General features: G+C 39.7%; 1 protein-coding gene and 1 pseudogene across 4 annotated transcripts in view; both read right to left on the bottom strand.

Annotated features, from left to right (window-relative positions):
* The window catches only part of SCAPER (S-phase cyclin A associated protein in the ER), a 400,073-nt gene that overhangs the window by 212,007 nt on the left and 165,285 nt on the right, over window positions 1-22,781 (bottom strand). For 3 of the 4 annotated variants that reach the window (XM_027840664.1, XM_027840665.1, XM_027840667.1), the window contains exons 21-22: window positions 20,668-20,804; window positions 5,372-5,437 (exon numbers count right to left, since the gene is read on the bottom strand). In XM_027840664.1, the coding sequence (XP_027696465.1) occupies window positions 5,372-5,437; window positions 20,668-20,804 (203 nt within the window). The remainder of the gene's footprint in view (window positions 1-5,371; window positions 5,438-20,667; window positions 20,805-22,781) is intronic. The other variant, XM_027840666.1, reaches the window with a different exon arrangement.
* LOC114026959 lies at window positions 3,939-4,706 on the bottom strand (annotated as a pseudogene).

The raw sequence follows: 22,781 nt of genomic DNA on the forward strand, positions 1-22,781 counted from the left end.
AGGTGGAGGTGAAGATGGAGGTGGCAGTGGAGATGGAGGTGGTGGTGGAGATGGAGGTGGAGGTGAAGATGGGTGGAGATGGAGGTAGAGGTGAAGATGGAGGTGGAGGTGGAGGTGGAGGTGGTGGTGGAGGTGAAGATGAAGGTGCTGGTGGAGATGGAGGTGGAGGTGAAGATGAAGGTGGTGGTGGAGATGGAGATGGAGGTGGCAGTGGAGATGGAGATGGAAACGGAGATGAGTGCAGTGAAGGATGAGAATGAGCAGGCCAGTCTGGCCACATTGCATGATGCAGGTCCAAAGAAGCCGAAAAGGACCAGACTAGGGCCAGGTTGTGCAGGGCTTTACAAGCTAAATGGAGGAGTTTATATTTGTCCTAGAGGCCTCAGGAAGTTATTGGAGTTGACCAAGTCTGTGAGTCCTTTGATCAGATGTGCACTTAAGAAAAATTACATCAGTTGCAGTGCTTAGGATGGAGTGGAATGGGGAGAGACCTGAACCTGTGGGAATGATTGGAAACTGCTGGTGTTTGCTAGGCAAGTGGTAACAAGGTCCTGAGCTAAGATGACAGCTCCGTGTGGGGAAGGAATGGGCTGGATGTGAGAGATGATGTCAAGGCAGAAATGACAAGAATGGGTACCTGACTGCATACATGGGGTGAGGGAGAGTGAAAAGCTGAGGAGAATGCTAAGAGTACAGATCTGGAGGAATCATGAGGCTAGGCTAGCTCTTGGATGATTCCAAGCCAAGGTTTTCCAGACTGGAAGAATCTTGGAGCACAGTGGCTCCACTCAGCTAGCCTTGGGAATTCAAGGCAAGCTCTGCACCCCAATCCACTGCATGCCAGCAGCACCTCTTCTGGAAGGAGCCCATGTTGGGCCCTGCACAGTGTAGATCACACATGGTCCCGACACTCCTGGGGTTAAGAGGGGAACAGCTTTATATGAAAGCTATTGGTATTCGCGTCTTACTTCTTCAATATTAAGTTCTTTCATGCAGCAATCTGATTATCTGATGAGTTACTGGAGTTGGACTTTAGTTTTTATATCAAATGAAAAAAAATCACACTTTAATGTAGCAGTCTAAAAGATTGTTTTATCCTGGAATGATTGAGCTTATATAGCTAACAAATCATTCAGTGTCTAATACATTGCAATAACTAGCAGCTAAAAAATCAGTTATAGATAATTATATAATCTCAAAAACTATACAGTTTACATATAAATTACTTTCTCTTTCTTGCTTTCACTACCCAGTTAAAAGAGGCTTTTTATAAGCATTTGACCAAAATAGATGAACACTGTTATTGCTGGGTTTCTTTACAGGGCCATTACAAGGGCACCTAAAACAAGTGGCTGTCACGTTCATTTCTAAGCGTCACCTAGCTTAGACTCAGCCTTGTTTTTGTCTGTCTTTTAAACTTTACAAAGCTATCCCTACCTTTGGAACTATCTACAATACATTGACAGCTAAGACCCTGGCTGTTCATTTCCTAGGTCTGCTTGTAAATAGCATTAAAATGCATCTAAGAACAACTAAAAAAAAAACCAAACCCTTATTTTTCTATAAAACTTTACAGTTTACAAAGGACTTGGTTAAAACCCTCTGAAATAGATCATTCTAGTAGATCAACTTCATTTTACAAAGGTTGAGAAGTTGAGCTTAGAAAGTTTAAGTGATTTGCTCAAGAGAAAAGATGTATCAGAGCTAGGACTCAAATTTTTTTTTTCCACTTTTAGTTACATGACTTTCTGTTATTTTATAACATATTAAAAAAAAAAAAGAAAGAAATGCTTTACAGATGCTTTAACTAAAAGCTACAAGGTCTGCAATACTTAGAACTGCATATACAAATATTTAGAATGCAATACAAAGAAGCATACTTGGAATTTAAACACACAAACATCAAAACCCTAACACCTACTAGTACTAAACCATTACTATCAAAGGGATGTCATTATTTAACAAGATGTCTTTGTAATGCAAAAGAAAATGCAAACAGTTATGAATACAGAAAAGTAAACTTTGCATTCATGGCTACAGAAAGGATGATTGTTTAAAAAAACAAAACAAAACACATCTGGTCCTGTAACATTCTAGGTAGCAAGTTGTATTATATACTCCTTAAAGTTTGTATTTTCTGTCTGTGGGTGCCACCTGAATCAAAGACTAGATACACTTACAAAACAAATAACGACAAACAAACAAACAAACAAACAAACAAAAACCCTTCTACAAACAGCTGGCCTGCAAATAAGCCTTTCTCTCACTCCTCTAGAAAGCCACAATTCAAATGAATGAATTCAAGACAGCTCTCCTCTGGTAGCCTGAATGTTTTTAATTGTCAGAGGCGAGTCAAGGCGAGGAAGAAGGCTGACCAGTTAAATGTTCACTGCAGTTCCAAGTAATAGGTAAGAGACGCAAATGTTGCCAGAAAGAGATGCTACCAGCATCTTCAAGCCCTTCGACAGCACTGACGTTCGTGAGCCACACTCCTTAGTTTCCAAACAGTTCAGGAGGTACGTTAAGTACATGCCTTAGATCATATTTAAAAAACAAAAACAAAACCAAACTGGTCTTACCTTTGCCAAAATTATATGGATACAATGAGACAAGATTAACGGGCCAAGACCTTTTCCCACAAAAGCTGCTTTTATCTACACCTGGTAACTGTTTGGGTCCTTCCCTCCCTCAGCCCTACCCTGTAGAATATCCACTAATGTGAGTGCATGAGAAATTCAAGAGGTGATAGAAGGAAACATCTGCTGAGTGGACACCCGCCAAGTAGTTGTTGCTGAAGTACAGAACGTACTGCAGGAGCACTGGGGCATGATGGGCATTCATTCCATTGAGCCGTTTCTCAAGTTCCCATCAGCTTTAACTCCTGTGATTTTTGCTATTGGGGATAATGTACAATTACAAACTAAGGCCTATCAGCCATTTCCTGCTGAAGGCAAGACTACAATGGACATCACCTGAACAAATTAGAACTTTCCAGATCTGATTTGAGTCTAACTAAATAGCAGTCAATGTCAACTGTATGCCATCACACTCAGTTAAATATTCTTTGAGGAGCAGCTAGGTGGCGCAGTGGATAGAGCACCAGCCCTGGAGTCAGGAGTACCTGAGTTGAAATGCAACCTCAGACACAACACTCACTAGCTGTGTGACTCTGGGCAAGTCATTTAACTCCGACTGCCTCACCAATAAATAAATAAATAAATATTCTTTGAAAGGAGCATAACATAGTCACAGTTTCTTCTACTCAATTCTTTGATAATCATATAAAACACCAATGTTTTAGGGAGAACAAAGTAATTTAAAATGTATTTGGCGGATCAATGTGCTCAAAATTCTAATACACAAAATGCTACAGAAAATTAAGCTTCTGCAAAGATGACTGGCAAAAACAAAAGAGGTGAAAAAAAGGAAAGAATAAACAGGTATATTTTCCTCTGGCTTCCTGGTAAAGAGTACCCAAACCAATATCCTTCATTAGAAATAAGGAACTCTCTTCACCCCAATCTTAACCACTCCCCCTCCAATAAAAATTTAATGATTCAGGTAGAACTTAAGATAAAACTTAAGATAAACAGAGTCCTGAGACTTGAGTTGAGAATTTGCCTAATCATGTGTTTCATATGAAGTAAAATTTAAAGCCGCACATGCACAAAGGTTTTGTTTTAATAGCAGATAGACAGATTTAAAGTAAGGCAATAAAACACAGGAAAACAAAACCAAGAAATCCCCTCCACAAACAAAGCAATCCCCTCTGAGGCCACCTAACAGGTTAAATATCCAATGAGATGTCAAATGCAGCACGTGTAATTGTGCAATCTAAAAACTTCTCACAATAACTCATTGCAAACTGCACTTCACAGTTTATCAGGCAAAGGAAAATTGGGCCCTCTGCGGATCCACCCCGTCCTGGGGCCCCAGGCTCAAGATTCAAGGATGGGGGATAGAGGTTGTGGCTGTGCCTGAGGGGCTGGGTCCGTCCTCTGGGCGTCACCCAGTGCTCCCTCTGGGTCCTTTCCAGCACTCTCACGCTCTGGCAGATAGTCAGGTAGGTCTATTTCCTGTTCTGCTTCTACAGGAGTATCTTGGATTGGGACCAGCATTTCTTCTTCTGTTTTCACAACTTGCTGTGTGTGCTTTCCTAACTCTGGCTGATGCTATTGCTGTTGCCAAAGCCTCTGCTTTCAAATCTGAATGGATTCCTACAACACATCTCTGAACAGCCATAAGTAAACTCCTTTCATTTTTAACAAGGCCTCTTCACAAAGATTTCCCCTGAGGACCCATCAAGGCTATTTATATGCAAAAACACTGTTTGGGCAGCTTGTGTGTAGTTTAAAACAAACAAACAAACAAACAGCTTTCCTTCCCAAGACCCAGCGGGCATCAGTCTTGGTGGAGGACTGAAGGCCTCCATTGCTCCTGGAGCAGCAGTCTTTGTAATCTCAACATCGTACCCTGTTCACCTTTCCTCTCTTCTCTGTTAGCACGGCATTCTGCCAAGTAGCAGAGAGCTAGTAAAGCAGAGCGGACAAATGGAAGACTGGGGTGGTCCATAAACAAAATAAAGCCTGGCAGACATCCCTGATCCTGGACAATGGCTCATATTTTAACAGGTCTCCTGCAAGATCCCGAAGCTGGTTAATGGCCAATAGAACATCGGGCGCATTGTTCATGGCAACAGAGCTCATCTTCTATGCCATATGCAGAAATAAAGCCTTTTAAAAAAATTCAGTGCTCTGAGGGCAGCTTCGCCCCTCTAGTCCTGGCTGCATCATGAAGTCACATGGTTGGGAGCATTCCAAGGCCCGCAGAGGCAGCTCTGTTAGCTGCCCCTGCCACCCTCAGGTGGCCCACCCAACCCCACCCACTGCCCAGCGAAGGAGGACTCTTAGAGAGGTGGAGACTCTAGGAAAGGGGGCTGAGCAGCAGGCTCTAGCCCTCTCTGAAATTCAGTTTTCTTGACTCGACCATGCTCATTATTCTTCCTACTACAATTACTACTTAATGCTCTCAGGAATGGATTGAGAACTTTTATTTTTAGTGGAATCATTTTTCCTTTATAGAATAGAAAAAAATGTTGGCTTCTTAACTGAATGATCACTTTCCAATAAAACTTAAACCTCTGAACCCCACATGAAAGGCTACATCTTCATCTTCCTTGATATACTAAGAACACCTGACTAGACTTAACGCAGAATTGACACGGACTTACTTTGCAGGGAAATGATTCATTAAAAGAGGAACGTGACTGATAAAACTGTAAAGCCTACAATTACAAAGCACTGAACAACAAATCTAGATGCATGGTTGTCACATGTAGGTACTTAACCCAGTTTCTCGATAAAACACTTACTTTGCTTTATAAGGTGAGTCAGAGCTGGGGCTTTTTGCTTCCATTAAGCTCTCATACTCCTTTGCCCTAGGAGAAAACAGGGATTTGTCATGAGAAATCGTTTGCAACAAGGCTACTGTCATCTACCAATGTGATTCTTTAAATCTTAATCCCATCGGTGTGGTTTTTTTACACATGTAAAATCAGTGTTTTTAAAACGATACAAAGTTGACCACTCTGCTCTTCATACACATACGGGGGAGGAGATCAGCAGCATCGTTCGGGTCCATCGGTTTGCAGGGTGCTTTAGAGAGGCAGTGTGGCATGGTTTCACAAAAGCCCAGTAAATGAAGAGAGAAGCCTCAGGTTCTAGTACTCCCAGTCTGTCACTTATATTAACCCTCCAATCCTGAGCAAGTCCATGAACCTTTCAGAGCTTCAGTTTATTCATATGTAAAAAAGCGATTAAGACATTTACCTAATGTCACAGTGAGAAAGCACCTTGTAATTGGAAAGAATGACATTAAAATAAAGCCCTATTACTGCTGTCAGAATCATAAGGTAGAAATGGAAAAAATGTTTTCATGTTGTCCCACAAAGGTAGGACATTTTTAGAAATTGTTATTAAATGTGCAAGTATGTTAAAATTCTACAAGATACTTCAGGTACAGAATAACTTTATGTACCCTGCGAGGCACAATATGCAAAAAATAATAACACACCCAAGAAGAGTCATTTAACTTGGAGAACTTTTTTTTTTTTAAATTAAAAGGGCCCAGCAGCAGCAACTTGTTCAGACACTTTCCAGTATTTTTGTTTACACTGGCTACATGCCAAAGCCTTGAAGAATCTGAGACAATATCCTTAGCTACTGCTCAGCTTGGCTCCAGCTTGCCTGGACCAGCAGGTGAGAGGCATCATCAGTCCATCAACTGATGACAGGAGCCACCGCAGCAATCCATTAACGGGGACTTCATTTGTCAAGCTCTCTTCCTGGAGAATAAGGGAAAGATGGATGCTGAAAACGGAAAATCTCACTTCTCACTCTGAGGCCTCCCAGACAGCCACACAAGGAGCAGGCATAAGGAATAGAATTTTTAAAGATGAAAAGTATTAAATAAACTACTAATCAGTAAGGAGCTCATAAAACATGCAAATAATGGATGCTAATTATGGGTCAGAGGAAGTTAGTTTAGATTTGTGGGCATGAAAAAGCTAAATAGTGAGGAAAAATGCAACTTTGTACACCAAAGTAAAAATAAAGGAGCAGGGTAAGGATTTTCAACAATAATATTCTTCCAGTAACACAGCAAGGCTGTACATAATCTAATAAAACAGTCTCTGGAGAATGAAAACAATGCAATTCAACTCAATAAGCTTTCACTGAACTTCTTGAGCCTGCTATGATCCACAGGGGCTGTGCTCTGTATAAGAGGTAAGAGGCAAAAAAGGAAATAGTTCCTCCTAGGTGGTTTTGTATCTGCAATGCTGGACTTGGAATCAGGAAAACCTGAGTTTAAATCCTGCTTCAGACACTAGCTGTGAGAGGCACAAATTAATCTCTCAGCTTCAATTTCCTCACCTGTGAAACAGGGATAATAACAGCACTTCCCTCCCAGTACTGTCAGGATCAAATGAGATAATACACATAAAGTTCTTTGCAAATCTTAAAAGTATTAGATAAATGTTAATATGAGTAGCTGCTTCAATATAAACAGATAAGTAAATATAAAGTAGTTGATTTTGGGGGAAGAAGGGTAAGGGTTAGCATTAAACTATGGGAATCAGGAAAGACTTCTTGGAGGAGGCAGCATTAGCACTGAGATGTGAAAAGAGCTGGGGGCTTCAAGTTCAGGCAGGAAAGAGCACCACGGACAGAGGCTGGCCCCTGGGCAGGCAGGCTGGAGCCCAGGGGGAATGCCCCCAGGGGATGTTTACAAAGGCCAGATGCAATAGGAAGCCGCGTAGCATGAGGCACAACAAGCACTGTAATTTATGGCTCTGAGTTTGGCAGATGAGGGGAGGGTGGCAAGTCATGGTAAACAATGCCACTCGGGTGTCAAATGGACAGAGGAGTTGTGCGTTTGCACAGACAGTGCTCCTGCATTACAAGTCCCTTAGATCTGTCCTGCCCTGTGCCATCTTCTAGAGTCTGATCACCAATGACTTGGGGTCACAAACTCCAGCTGTAATTGTCCTCATTCTATCAAGGAGGAAACTTCTTTTTTTTTTTTAACTTTTAATTTATTTTTAGTTTTCAACATTCCCTCCATCAGCTTCTGAGTTGCCAATTTTCTCCCAATCCTTCCTCTCCCCCCCTCCCCAAGACAGCACACAATCTGACATAGGCTCTACATATACATTCTTATTAAACATATTTTCACATTAGTCATACCGTAAAGAAGAATCAGAACCAATAGGAGGAACCACAAAGAAGAAGAAACAAAACAGAAGAAAAAAAAGACTAAACAGTATGTTTTGATCTAGATTCAGACTCCACATTTGCCTCTCTGAATGTGAATAGCACTTTCCACCATGAGACCCTCGGAGATGTCTTACATCCTTGCCTTGCTGAGAAGAGCTAAGTCTATCCAAGTTAGTCATCGCACAATGTGGCTATGACTATCTCCATTTTATCAAGGAGGAAACTTCTTCTGAGAAAACAAAGCGGTCTGCTAGAGCTTTACAGGAGCTATTGCAATAAGCCCTCAACAATCCTATTATCATCATCCTTATTTTACAGAGGAGGAAACCAAGGCTTAGACAGAGTCAATACCTGGCCCAGGGTCACACAACCAGTGTCCCACTCATGTGTGGCTCACTCTATTCCCCATATATCTTAGCAGTTCAGTAACAGAGCTAGAGGCAGGATGAATAAAACCTTTGATACAGAACCAATGTGAGGCAGGGACAAAGAGACTGGAAGAACTCAAATCTCAGCTTGGCTGCTTACATACACATAGGGACAAAGAGGTGCATACTCTTTAAAGATCACTTTCCTCACCTATAAAATGAGGGAGCTGGATTTTATGACCTTTGAGGTGCCTTTCCAGCTCTAAATCTATGACTGTAGATCAGAGGTTCCCAAACTTATTGGGTCTAACACCCCCTTAAAAAAATTACTCAGCGCTCCCTGGAAATCTACTTTCTTCAAAGGGTTTTGTTTTGTTTTGTTTTGAAATTTGCATCACTTCAAAAAATATAAAATATATATTCTTTAAAATGATGCATCTTAAATTTAATAATTTATTGTAAATTCGTGGGTTTTTTCCTGCATTGAAATTTTGATGACACAATACTGTGTCATGTAACCGTATAAGTACTGTGTTATAAACAACATTACACCCACATATTGCTGCTGATGCATGCTGGACTTCCTGACAATGCGTGACATGTTCACCTGCCAACACTTGCTTGTTAAGACCTGCTGGTGGACTTGATCACTGATGAGTTATTATTTGCATTTTGTATGTTTATTTGGAAAATAATATAATCACTACAACTTCAACTTTGTTACACAACAGATGAAACATGTAAGAATGGTTTTCCAAAATTTTCTTATCTTCTCTTCTTTCCTTATGCTTCCATCGCCCCCAGTTGCACCTGCGGCTACTACCCACCCTGCAGTCCAGCATCCCCCAGAGGGTGGTATTGCCCACTTTGGGAACCTATGTGGATTCTCACTCCGAGTATAATATTCTTGTCAAAATGTCTCTCTAAACTTAACAATAAGACAGGTTTTCAACATATAGTTAAAATAACATAGCCTTTAAATTAGTTAAGTTTTAAATTTAAATAGATATTTAATGCCAAATTTGTTGGTGTTACTGGATTGGATTTAGGCATTTAAAAATCATAATTTAAGTAAAAATCAATAGTAAAATTGAGAAAAATATAACTGAACCAAGCAGAATTAGAGACGTGAAACTCTACCATCATCTTCTTTCCATAAGTGACACTGATGTTCCACTTAACATAAGGCTAAATGCTTGTCCATATTTGTGAAAGTTTTTAGTTATAGTACAGGAATATGTTAAGACTAAAGCTACTTACATCAGTGCACTTAATAATATAATTGCATTACTAGATCTCTTGGGAATTGCCAGCACATCTTTTTAAAGCATTTCCAAAATGGACAGCTGCTTGATATAAACTAAATTCATCCTGAGATTTCCTATAGAAAATGAGATAGTCTCACCATTTATTATAATGTCATAAGATCTCACTGCTTGTCAAGGCTTTTGCTCTAAAACTTAATGTATACACACATTCACACATGCACATATATGCACATATGCACACAAACATCAAAATAACTACAGAAACACTTTTCCTGGTGGCAAAGAATTGTGGAAACTAAGCCAGCATCCATCAGTTGGCAACTGTCTAAAGGGAGCAGGGAGCATGGGAACAATTAACTACTACTGCACTGAAAGAAATGAGGAATATGAGGAATTCACACCAACGAAGACAAGCACAATGCAAAGTGAAGAACCAGGAAAACAATATACACAATGACAACGTAAATAGAATAAATAACAAAATTAAACTGAACCTTGTTCAGCTTTGCCCTGGAGAACAAAAATGACAAAAGTATCTCCCTCCCTCCCTTTCAAGGGAGAGAGGAAGATTATGGTTATAGAACTATCAGTTTTGCTTACAGTCTTTTTTTTTTTAATCTTTGAGACAAAGTAAGTCTTACTGGGAGGAAGTTAGGATGGGGCATGTTTATAAACGAATGGGATATAAAAAAGAGGTATTAATAAAACTTACTGATTTTAGTATTTTTTAATATTGTTACTGTAGTAATTTTTTCCCCCCTCTTATATAAACCACACACACACAATCTATAATCTGGAATCTAGGTAAGGTCTAAGTAAGAATAAAAATAATGCCTGAATAAGAACATGGTTTACTTTAGTGGAAGAGAACTCTTCATACAGGTTCTGTTATAGAGTTTCTAGATTTAGAAGACATGAATTGTAGGCAAAATGATTTAAACAAATACCAGTTTTCTCTAAGGATAATAATTACACTGAGGAACTGAAAGGGACCTCAGAGATTACTTAGCTCAATCTTCTCATTTTGCATACAGAAAAACTGAGGTCCAGGGAGAAGTTTTATTGTACTACAAACCCATCTCATGTCTCTTTCGGAGAGCCCATTTTTGGTTTTAGCCCTGGTGATCTCTAATGTTGAAAATATGGCCAATTTTGCAACTGACCCCCCATTTCCTAAGCTCAGTTCTTCAAGACAACAGTAATCAGCAACAAATTCACTCCCAATCAATCTACACCATGGTTCTCAAAACTTTTTTTGTGCCTGGCACAGTATCCTTTGCCAATAAGGAATTGCTCTTTTGTATTATGAGTTTAAGAACTAATTGGCAAGCTCGAGTTTTTATAATTCAGTGGGACAAAAATTTCCTCAGCCTTGAGAGTGATTTGTGACTACTGAGATATTTGAACTAAAAGACGAACCTGAGTCATGCTGGAGAGTTCTTAAAAGAACCTGTTGTTGTTTGTCCGTTGTTCTCAAGAGGACTGTGACATCTGAGAGGTGATGCCATGACACGCAAGTGAACTGGATTTAAGTGAGGAAGGCCTGTACAGAGTCGCCAGTCTCACTTTCTCCTCTGGAGCCATCTGGGTCCAGTGGCCAGACCAGGACAACTGGAAATGGCCCAGAATGCAGTGGAAGACTTTGGCTTTTTTAAGCTTAGGTCTTTAACAGGTCTCATTTGACTGAGGCAAGGTCCATTTAGTGATTAAGGCTAAATAAGAAATGAGACAGAAAACGGTCTCTTTACCTAATCAAAAAAAAAAAAATCAATCTGGGAGGGGAAGACCCTAGAACCTAGACAATCTGTAAAGGAAAATGAAAGGATGAGTTGAGAAGCCTCAGCAATTGGGCTGGCTTCTTCATCCTCTCCCAGGACAGAAAAAAACCAGTGGCAGGAGGGCAGGAAGCAGAAGGGGTAAAGGGGCCTGAGCTGCAGCAGAAAGAGAAAAGATGACAGAGAGCCATCAGGCACTGAAGGCATCCTACGCAGAGGCTGAACGTATGCCGCCTCTTTAAGGACAGAGGGAGGTCCAGGAAAAAGTCTGCTCCCTCTTTTTGCAGCGCCAGAACACCAACTCTGCTCAGCACCATGACCCATCACAACTTCAGAAGCCTCCTAAGGGAACCTGCTGCCCATCTCCAGATAGAGAACTGAGGGACCCAGAGGGCCCCTACAGACGAAGTCCTGGGGATAGGCACTTCCTACAATGATGTTAACTGACCTGTCTATAGCAAGGGTGGGGAACCTGCAGCTTTGAGGCCGTACATGGCCTTCTAGGTCCTTGGCCTTCTGACTGAGTCCAAGTCTTACTGAACCTTTTATTGAGGGGATTTGTTCTGTGAAGTTTGGATTCAGTCAAAGGGCTGCACCTGAGTACCTAGAAGGCCACGTGTGGCCTCAGGGTCACAGGTCTCCAGCCCCTGACTTAGAGTCTTAGAAAAGTGACTGAAACACCAAGAAGTTAAGAGCCTTACCTACTATGACACAGCAAGTATAAGGAAGAAGCTATTCCTGACTCTAAAGCTGAACCTCTAACCACTCCACTTTTACTGACTCTCCTATAATATACATAAGACATTGTAGCAAATTATCTTACAGGGAGTTCAAGATTTTTGAAAAATTGCCAAAGTCAAAGGACAGACTACTCCCACCCCATGGTGGGTCTCAGGATGGCTATCAGATACTAGGGAAATATAGAAACAGGCCCGAGAAAGATAGATCTTGGTGAGACTAAGAGGAAATCACAGGCTTTGGATGACACTGGTTGCCTATTAGAAATACTTCCTCCGGGTACTTCAGTGACTGCCAACTATAAATGTACTCAATGCCCAAGAACACAGGGCTAGAAGTCAAGAACAAGATTTCTCACTAAATAGCTGTGTGACACTGAGGAAATGGAATTTCTCCGGGCTTTAGGTTCATCATCCATTGTAAAATAACACTATCAAACTAGAAGATCATCAAGGCCCTTTCTGAACATGGTCTGGTCATCAGATGAGATCACAGATTTTAAATGGTAGGTAACTCACAGGTCCCACAGTCTGGCATCCTCACTTCGCCAATTAACAAACTTGGGTTGTAAATATGAAGTGATATGTCTCACATCACACAAGCAGTAAGAAGCTGAGCTGGGATTCACTCCAAGATCCTCTGACTTCAAATCCCATGCTCATTTCACGAGTTCACGTGGTTACAAGGAGTGAGAAATATGACATTCAGAGTCTGAGCCAATACAGATTGGTGGCTGAAAAGATGGGAAGCCTAACAATTTGTAAAGGAAAGAAATTCTTTAGCTCAAAACTGTCTCTTGCCTTGCTGACAATTCTCACTGAGACCCTGAATATCCTTTGGTTTTGTTCTGCACTCACCAAGCCACTTACTGAAAGGCCACTTGGCTGTGTGAGGGGACCTCAAGCAGGTCTGGAAAATGAACTGGTCTCGACATCCTGAATCCTAAGGAAGTAAGACTCTTGTGGTTGTGATGAACAATCAGTTTTCGTGAAGTAGAATTTGAACAGTTAAATGGATAAAACCATGTTTTTAAAGCTTCTGAATGATCTAGAGCAGGAAAACAGTGTTAACAGCATAAGTAGCTTGTTCTCCTGGCTGTTTTGTTATCATGATGCCGTTTCCAATTGCTTTCCCCTCACTAACTTCACTGCCTCTAGCAACTGGGCTTTTAACCTCATCAATTCACTTAAATTGCTCTCTCCAAAGTTACCAATCATCTCAATTATGGTAGTGGATATCACACCGGGCCTGGAACCAGGAAGACTTGAGTTCTAATCCTGCTCAGCTACTTAGGGGTTTTTATGACAATCAATTTTGAATCCATCTGAATGTATGACTGTCATTGCTGTCTTCGTTTTCTTCTTCTTCCAAGATAATTAATCAAAGCCTTACTAAAATACAGCTAAGCTCTGTCCACGGTATTTCTCTTACCTACTAGTTGAGAAGTTCTTCAATAAAGGGGGTCAGTCGGCCATGGCCTATTCTTGATGAGGCCATGCTGGCTGTTTGGGATCCTGATTTCCCTTTCAAGGTATTTACCAACCATCCCTTTAACGAGCCAATCTGGATTTTTCTCATGTCAGGTTTACAGATCTATGGTTAGAAAGCAGTTCTCTTCCCTTTTTGAAAACTGGGACATTTTTCCCTTCTCCTATCTTGTGACAGCATCATCTTTTTATCCTACATGATCTTCCCATAATCTTTCAAACATCATTGAGAATAATTCAGCAATCATGTTGGTCAGTTATTTCAGGACCCAAGGATGTAATTCTTTTCAGCTAGGTGACTTACTATTTCCTTTCTTATCAAGGGTGTCAGTAATTTTCATCTTGTAATTTCCAGCGTAAAGGTCATTCTCCTTCACAAAGAAAACAAACAAAATAGGAAGTCAACAGTAATCCTTTTCCCTGTGGTCAGTAAGCGATGTCCCACCCCCCAGTTCAAGGGTCCCACACCTTCTTCCGTTCTTTGGCGGTCCTTCCCTTTTCTGTGTCCTTGTGAGCGTCAGCACTCCTAAGACTATTTTATGTGCAAGGCCATGCTCTTGTATTCCTTCTTCTGTTCCCTGGCTTAGCTTCCATCTTCTGTACATTCTTTTTTAAATATAAACTGCCTATGCATCTACTTTTGTCTCTTAAGACATTCTGTTTTTCATCCCCACCAGAAGGTCCTCTTTCCGCTTGTGTCTTCAGAACTTCCTTCATGAGCATCTCCAATGCTGCCAGGCAGACTTCCCCTAAAGCACGTCCATCTTTTGTCTACACTCTCTGAAATACACTTTCCTTTCCTCTGTCAAAAGCTCAAGGATGGGGCAGCTAGGTGGCACAGTGGATAGAGCACCAGCCCTGAAGTCAAGAGGATCTGAGTTCAAATCCAGCCTCAGACCAAACCCTTGACACTTACTAGCTGTGTGACTCTGGGCAAGTCACTTAACCCCAATTGCCTTCAAAAAAAAAAAAAAAAAAGGCTCAAGGATAGGGAAGTTGCTTTCCCCCAAGATTTCCATCTTTTCCAGCCCAACAACTTCCTCCTCATTAATGAGAATCATTCAAAACAGAATTTTGACTTGGTGGTTTCTACCTTTTTGGAAGTTTAAAATGATCATTAAGGCAAGTGATCAGGGGCTCTGCTTCTGGAAGACAGAGAGCTCCAGCAGAGCTCTGGAGCTGAACTCCTTAGTCACTACTATATCATGTCTCTCTTCTGAGTCCATGATCCATATCTCAAACCTCTCACCAGATTCCTTTTTATGTGCAGATGGTGTATAGTATATGCCAATAACAGAATCACTTTCGTTTCTCCCTCTTTTATCTTCGCCCAAATACTCTGCTCTCCCTTTCTGGTTCCTAGATTTCCTCAAATGAATATACCTTTTAAATATACAATGTTGCCCATTCCTCCTTTTCCTCATCATCTTTTTTTTGAACAAGGTATATTCATCCAGAGTCACAGTCTAGCCATGGGTTTCCATCCTACCAATTCTCAGGAATACCTAAGACTTCAGATTTGCCCCCTGTGTCAGGATCCCTAGTTTTTCTCTTTAAATCTCTAAATTTTTGTGATTTGTGTATAGATAAGTGGAGATCATAGATTTTATTATTGATTCCTTTCTTGGATTTTTTCTCCTATAAATTCCTAGATTCCTCAGCTGCTATTCTTCTTCCTTCTCTGTGGCTACTATCTATAATCGATAGCTTTGAGAATATATAGCAGCAGCTTCATCCTTTATGGCTTTTTGATCAGATTGGCAAGATACCTGGCAGTTTATTCTGTGCTCTACTGGGATTCCACAGGATTCTTTATTTCTTTATTTATTCCATTTTTTTTTTGCTTTTTAATATGTATTAAGAAAATTTTATAGTCTCTTTGATAGACTAGTACTCAGTATTCCTTCTATTCAAGGTGCAACCCAAAATGAGACACCTTGCAAAAAAGATGGGCTTTCAATAAAAGAGAGACATTTGAAGAATTCTTGAAAAAAAATAAACAGAATTGAATAGAACATTGGATTCCAAACACCAGAAATAAAACAAAAGTTAGCGAATACAACTTTGAAGAAAGAAGTAATGAAATAAATCACTCCATCTCTAGACATTATTTTAAGAAAAGAGAAACACAAAGACTGATCTATAGGAGAAAATGAAAACACACAGGTATCACCAAGAGATTTTTAAGTACAAAAAGATAAAAGTGGAATCTAAAGAAATAGAAAAAGATGGAGAAAACAAACTGAAGCTCCACAGACTTAACACCTCAAGCCCTTAAAAGCAACTCAAAGCATTCTGTGGGTCAAAGCTGCAGACAGGAGGAAAGGAGGCAAGGGGAGGAGGGAAAGTGTAACGTACTACAAGGAAGTCATGATTCAACAATGAAAAGGAGACGGTAACTCCTATTTTCCTCACAAGGAGAGGGGCTGCAAGGGAACAGAAGAGGAGGCAAAAAAAAAGGCTACTGGAAACCACAGGATGAAATGGGAGGTTCAATCCAAAAGGGGCAGAGGGTCCCTTTAGAAAGTTCTCCCATGAGGGAAGAGATGTGTATATGAGGGAAGAGATGTGTATTGTGTGTATATATATATATATATATATATCACCACTTTGTCTGGAAGAGGGCTGTGCCGCCATGGAAAACATCCTGGCTAATAGATGAGAAATCTGAGCTCCTGGAGCAACGGGCACCCAAAAGGGAGGGAGAACATGGACTGCACCACACTATTATTTTCTACCATGGTATACCACCTCTACCTACATTTTTTCACTCATCAGTTGATAAAAAGGAATGATGGAGAAAAAGCTACAAAGAAAATAACAAATTGATAAGAATAGGGAGGTTAAACTTGATACTTTAGAAGCTTTAAATCCATGATGAACATAAGATTAATGAAGGAAAAAGTAAGAATATAGACCCTGAATCAAGGAATAAAAGTTCAACATTAATAGCTATGATAAGCAGAGAATTAATGAAGAGAAAAAAGTAGAAAAAATCCTTTTTAGAAAAAAGGAAAGAAAATAATTTGGAGAGAAGGAAAGAAAGGAAGGATGATTTGAACTAATCATTTAATGAAGAGTAGAAAACAGAAGTAACAAGGGGAAGAACTAACTAAATGAGATAAAGAAAAAAATTAATAATTAAAAATCACATTCCCTCCCCCAACCAAATCCAGGAAGTGGTTGATAACTGGAAAGGAGGAAGTGAAGAAAGAGAAAAAAGCCTGTAGGAAATAAATGGGGGAAAATCTGCAAAAAGTTTTTTCTTATAAAGGTCATATAACCAAAATTAAAAGTAAGTCATTCACATTTTATAAGACTAAGTTTCATTTCCCAACAAATGAATGGCCAAATGGTTTAAATAGGAAGCTTTCAAAGAGGAAAAAAAAATCTAATCTATCAATAATCAATTGAAAAAATGCTCCAAATCATAAATATTACAAAAGAGGAAAATAATATATGTTGGAGAGGCTGCAAGAAAATAGGCACAAGAATATAGTCCTGGTAGAATTATGAACTGGTTGAGCAATTTTGGAAAGCAATTCCTAACTATGTCCTAAAAGTCACTCAACTGTGCTTATCTTTTAACCTAGGAATACCACTATTAGACCTATTCTTCAAAGAAACTTTTTAAAAGGGGAAAAGATTCATATGTTTCAAAAAAATGCAGCAGCCATTTTTTGCACTAGCAAAGAACTCAAAACTAAGGAAGTGTTTATAAACTGGGGAAAGGCTGAACAAATTAAGTATATGAATGTAATGGAATACTATTGGACCATAAGAAATGATGGGAAGACTTGTGTGAACTGACACAAAATGAAGTGAAGAGAACCAGGAAAACCATGTATACAATTACATTATAACGAAAGATAGCTTGAAAAGACTGGAGAACTCTGATCAATGCAATGACCAACTGTAACTCCAGAGGACCAAAGATGCAGCATGCTAAGCACATCCTAAAAGAGGTGTCATGGACTCAAAATGCAGAATGTGAAATAAATTTTTGAACACAGCTAATGGAGGGATTTGTTTTGACTATGCATATTTGCTATGAGGGTTTTTTTTTTCTTTCCTTTTTATTCATTTGGGAGCAGGGAGGAGGAAGAAAAAAATAAATACTGCCTAATTGAAAAAAATTAAATTACAATGAGAGAAAGCATGTGCAGAGACGATTACCCAGAGGGCGTGAAGCAAATCTTAACACAAGAGTATTAACACAATGTAGGTACAAAGTACTAACTTAAAAGAGCAAAAGGGAACAAAAAAAATTTAAAAAAAAAAGTAATATTAGAGATGCAAATGGTGGAAAACATAAGCCTAATTCTCATAATTTTAAATGTGAAAGGATTAAACATTCCAATAAAAAGAAACTGAGTAGAATAACGGAGAAGGAAACAAAAACTCCACAATTTGTTGCTGACAAGAAATACATCTAAAACACAAAAATATACCCTGAATCAAAATGAAAGGCTGAAACTAAGTTTACTATGCATTAGGTCGATTCAAAAAAGCCAGAATGGCATTTGTACTATCAGACAAAACTCTGAGGAGAACAAAGATATAATACCCTCTCTGCTTAAAGGAACAACATACCTCAAACTAATATCAATCTTAAAGATATCCAAAGGAACACCTAACAAAGGGAATTTACAGAATTGAACATACTGCTTGAAAATGGAGAAAACCATGAGATGGATTATGCTTTAGGAATGGGAGAACCAAAAAAATGCAGATATTTCACAGCACCACATAATTTTTACAAAAACAGACCACGTATTAGGGCAGAGAGATAATGGAAACAATATAAAAAGGTAAAAATATCAAACTCATTCTTCACAACCCAAAAAGCAATCAGAATAGTAATCAATTCAGGGAACACAAAGACACAGACTGAAATAAAAACTTAATAAATAATAATGTATGGACCCCCCAAAAATAATAGAAATAATTAGTAACTCTATGAAAAATAATGATAATGATGAAATAGCATACCAAAATTTGTAGGATATAACTAAAGCAGTTCTCAGAGGAAAAGTAATATCCCTAAATCATACAGAAACAAAATTGCAAAAAAAGAGAATTTAATGAACACACATTTTTAAAATAAAGAAACTCAAAATAAGCAAGTGGAAAAACATTAAAAGTGAGCAGAGAAAAAATTAAATTTGAAACCAAAAAGAATATAAAAATGACAAACAAAACTAAAAGCTGGTCCTTTGAAAAAACTAACAAAATTGAAAAACCTGTAGCCTACCAAATTAAAAAGATACAAAATCAAATCAACAAAATAAAATATAGTAGAAGTCAGAAGAAATAAAAAGAATCACTAGAAGAAATAAAAAGAACTACCAGAACTTACTACAGACCATTATATATAACCAAAACAGAGAATACAAAAGGAATACATGTATTCTTTTTGGAATGGAATGGGAGGAGTATCCATTGTCATCATGGACAACTATACTGATGTCACTGCCGCTGGAAGGGAAGAGATATAGCCATGGTTCTTGGCACTAAGAATCCTCACTCACTGTGGCTATGGTGCCATCTTTGAGACTGCTGGCCTGGGCCTCCATAGCGTGAAGGCCCCAGTCTTTCTCCATGTGGGGATGCTGGGATACAGTGAAAGCTGTTCTCTTGGTGAGAACATCAAGGACTCAGGGGCTGCTGGCACTCCAGGCTCCAGGCTTCTGGCCCCGTGCTTTTAATACCTTGGTCAAACTGCCATGGTTGTCAGCACCAGACCTGCCCTGCAGTAGTGGACAGCCCCACCTCCTCAGACCACTCCTGCACTGAATTCCTAAAGCTGCCTCCCATATCTCTTCCCTCCTCCTGTTCACCCCTATGCTGCCCAACCAACGTGGCCCTTCCCCGCCCTCTTCAGATCCTGTCTCCCATCAGAGAAGCTTCTGTTAGAGACGTTTTGATGATCCTTTCCAGGGGAGGCTCAATTCCCTCCACAGTGACCTAACAGGAATTTGAGAGGGGGACACTGAGGGTCCTCTTCCCTTTGCCCCCATCCCAGAACTGGCTCCTTTTCTCTGGGACTGACCACAATGTGTTCCGCTCAGTCACATCTGATACATGTACAGATCAGAGGCAGCAAGGACCCGGGGCTCTTCCCACCTCCTACCTTGACCCTCAAGTTCAAGGCCTAGCCTTGGAGTACAGGTTCTGGGGAACACCTACCTAGCCACCCTAGGACAATCACTAAGAAAGAAACACAATTTCCTCAGACAAAGGGGTTAAAGTCTAAAGTTGGGCCCAGACTTGAAAACTTCCTTCTTGGTAAAACTTGCCTCTACACAGTCACAGCCTTCAAGAGACCAAGGTGACCTCTGCATCATAAGGCAGAGGGGTATTAAAGAACACAGTTCCATAGTGCTTTTACATAACACTTTTCAAGCTTCCTGATATAGCTAAGTTTGGTGGCAAACATGATAATAACACCTTGGAATATTTTCTTCAAAATGATAAAGAGATAAAGAAGCTCTACAACTATCCATTGAAATAATGAAAACAGGACCATAGGATTCTAAGCTAAAAGGGCCTTAGAGATTTTTTCTGAAAACTGAGGCCCAGACAGGCCTAGAACTGATTTGATTTGCTCACATCACACAGGTAACAAAGAGCAAAACCCAGATCTTTTGACTCCCCAGAATCAGGCCTCCTTCTATTCTACCCCACACCCTCTCAAGAGTCCATTAGCAGATGGATGCCACAGACCACAATGCAATGGCACACTCCATAGGGGTCGGATCTTCAGGTGCCATTTGTTAGGCCAGTGATAAACTACAGGTCCAACAACTCACTTTCCATTTCAAGATATTTCTCTGACTTTTTCTTATTGTGACAGACAAGAGATTGATTAAACTTAGTCATGGGATTTGACACTATAACCATTGGCTTCTATTTGTTGATTACTATTGATTTTCTTCGATACTTCATTTAAAAATCAATAGTTGGAAAGAAAAACAGGCCGGGTTTGCACATACTTAAACACACTGTTGTGCTCTAGAAAGGCCTGCCGTCTGGGCCTGGCCCTGACGTCCAATTATGAGAAAGGCTCTTAAACAGGTGAAAGCAAGGGCTTCCGATCGATCGATGGGCACTTTTCTTTCTCAATCAGAGGAAGTGGCTATAAATTAGGCTCATCAGCACTATTTTCAAGGCATTTGTAAAGCAAATAACCGTAAACTCTTTTTTGCCCTTCGGCAGTATTTATACTAAGGAAGAGCATCCCTAAGAGTGAGTACCTGGAGTTCATCCGGGCTTTCAGCTTTTTGGCCTTCTTCTTGTTTTTCTGCCTGTCATCTCCGTCTTTCACAGGTTCCGTCGGTGTTAAGCTTTCAACCACAATGTCAACAATATACTTCTTCAGTGACAGATGCTCCTGCAAAAGACATCAAAACAACATCTGATTTCCACGAGCTTGATGAGCACACAAAATTCATCCACTGTTGCCCATAAGAATTTGGGAAAAAGTTTAAGCAAAAACTCTTATATTTGAGGCTCTGATACTTCAGCCAGTAATGTGCACACGAAGCTTGTTACATAGCAGTCATGATCCTACCCTATTTGTAAGCTGGGCTAAGTATTTCACATCAGCTTGTAGAGGACCATTAACTCTCTTAGGACACTAAGAAGCAATTTATATATGAAAAAAAGAACAAAACATTTACAAGTGAGTTTATCGATGCTTCTGTGCTTTCCAAAGAAGAATAATATATTCCCTCCTAGGTGAAGAGGGTTCCATATTTTTTGTAATGACTGAAATCAGTAATCCCAGCAAAGACAACTCCAGGAAATAAGCCTAAGTCCCAAATCAAATAAAAGCAATAATAAAAAGAAATTAAGAATCATTTTACTCTCCTCCCTAGATGCTACCAAAGTTAGGTGGCATTCCAGGCTTGTCACAATCCGGCCCAAGTTTACCTTTTCAACCTTGCTTCATATCACTTCTCTTGACATAGTCTATGTTTCAGTCAAACTATACTCACTAGCTGCTTTCCACACTCAACATACCGTTTCTAGCCTTGCGCTTTCAAACAATGAGCTCAGAAGACCCACCCTCCTCATCTCCAAGTTTCACATTCTATGTACCCTTCCACGGGAGGCCATACAGTGTACTCTGGTCTATTAAAAACCGTCATTATACGCTACTGTGTTAAACCTCCATTGGAGTCTTCCTATCCCTTAGCAGTAGAGAGGTCACCCTTGCATCACAGATTAGGAATGACACACGCTTAGATCACAGAGGAGAATTCAAAGGTTCTGCAGTCCAACCAATAGCTGAATGAGAAAGTGGTTTACCACAAGCCAAAGTAGTCAATCATACTTTTCTTGAAGGCATTAGTTAAGCGAAAGGAAATCTACCCCTTCCCTAGGCTAGGAAAATGAAGCAAAAGTTTTGATACATCTTAACCAAGCTGAAAAGACTCTGGCGTATGGGCTTGATAAATTTGTTATTTGACACTCTAAGTCAGGGGTGGGGAACCTGCAGCCTTGAATCCCCATGTAGCCTTCTAGATCCTCGGGTATGGCCTTTTGACTGAGTCCAAGTTTTACAAAATAAATCCTTTCATTAGTAGGATCTGTTCTGTGAAGTCTGGATTCAGTCAAAGGGTTGCACTTGAGGACCTAGAGGGCCACATATGGCCTTGGGGCCACAGGTTCCCCATCCGTGCTCTAAGCTAAGTTCAAGGAAATTCATGAACAAAGTAGTAGCTACCAGGTGAGGAATTTTTCAGCCAAAACAACTTACAAAGCCAAAAAGGGGGAAAAAAGATGCTATGTAGGAAGAGGGAATATCTATACAAATGAAACTATAAATTTTTAATTAAGTATTTGAGTACTGCATAAAGAAAAAGATTGTTTAAAAATGTCATACTGAAATTTGGCAGATACGCAATATTCCACTGGATGAAAATGTTGTGTATCACAAATTTGGAGCTGGAAGAGATCTTAGAGGTCACTTACTCCAATGCAAGCTCATAAAGGACAAGAACTATTGTGGTTTTTTTGTTGTTTTTTTTAAATCATTCCTTGTATCCCTATTGCTTAGCACAGCATCTGGTACACAGAGCTAACTAATAGCTTCAGCAAAGTTGCAGATGATAAAATAAACCCTTAAAAATCACTACATTTTAAAATTATGTTAACAAATTCCAAATAACTACAAAATGCACAAAATACTTGAGGATCAATCTACCAAAGCACACAAAAGTATAGATTCAATTACAAAGTGCTCCTTAAATAAATAAAGAACTTGAATAGCTAGAGGAATAGTCAGTACTCATTGCTGGACCATGCCAACATAAGAAAAATGACCAGAACACCAAAGTTAACTAATATCTGTGATGATATGGCA

This window comes from Vombatus ursinus, unplaced genomic scaffold (genome assembly GCF_900497805.2).
Source record: "Vombatus ursinus unplaced genomic scaffold, bare-nosed wombat genome assembly UNPS02014847.1, whole genome shotgun sequence".
Taxonomy (NCBI): Eukaryota; Metazoa; Chordata; class Mammalia; order Diprotodontia; family Vombatidae; genus Vombatus; species Vombatus ursinus.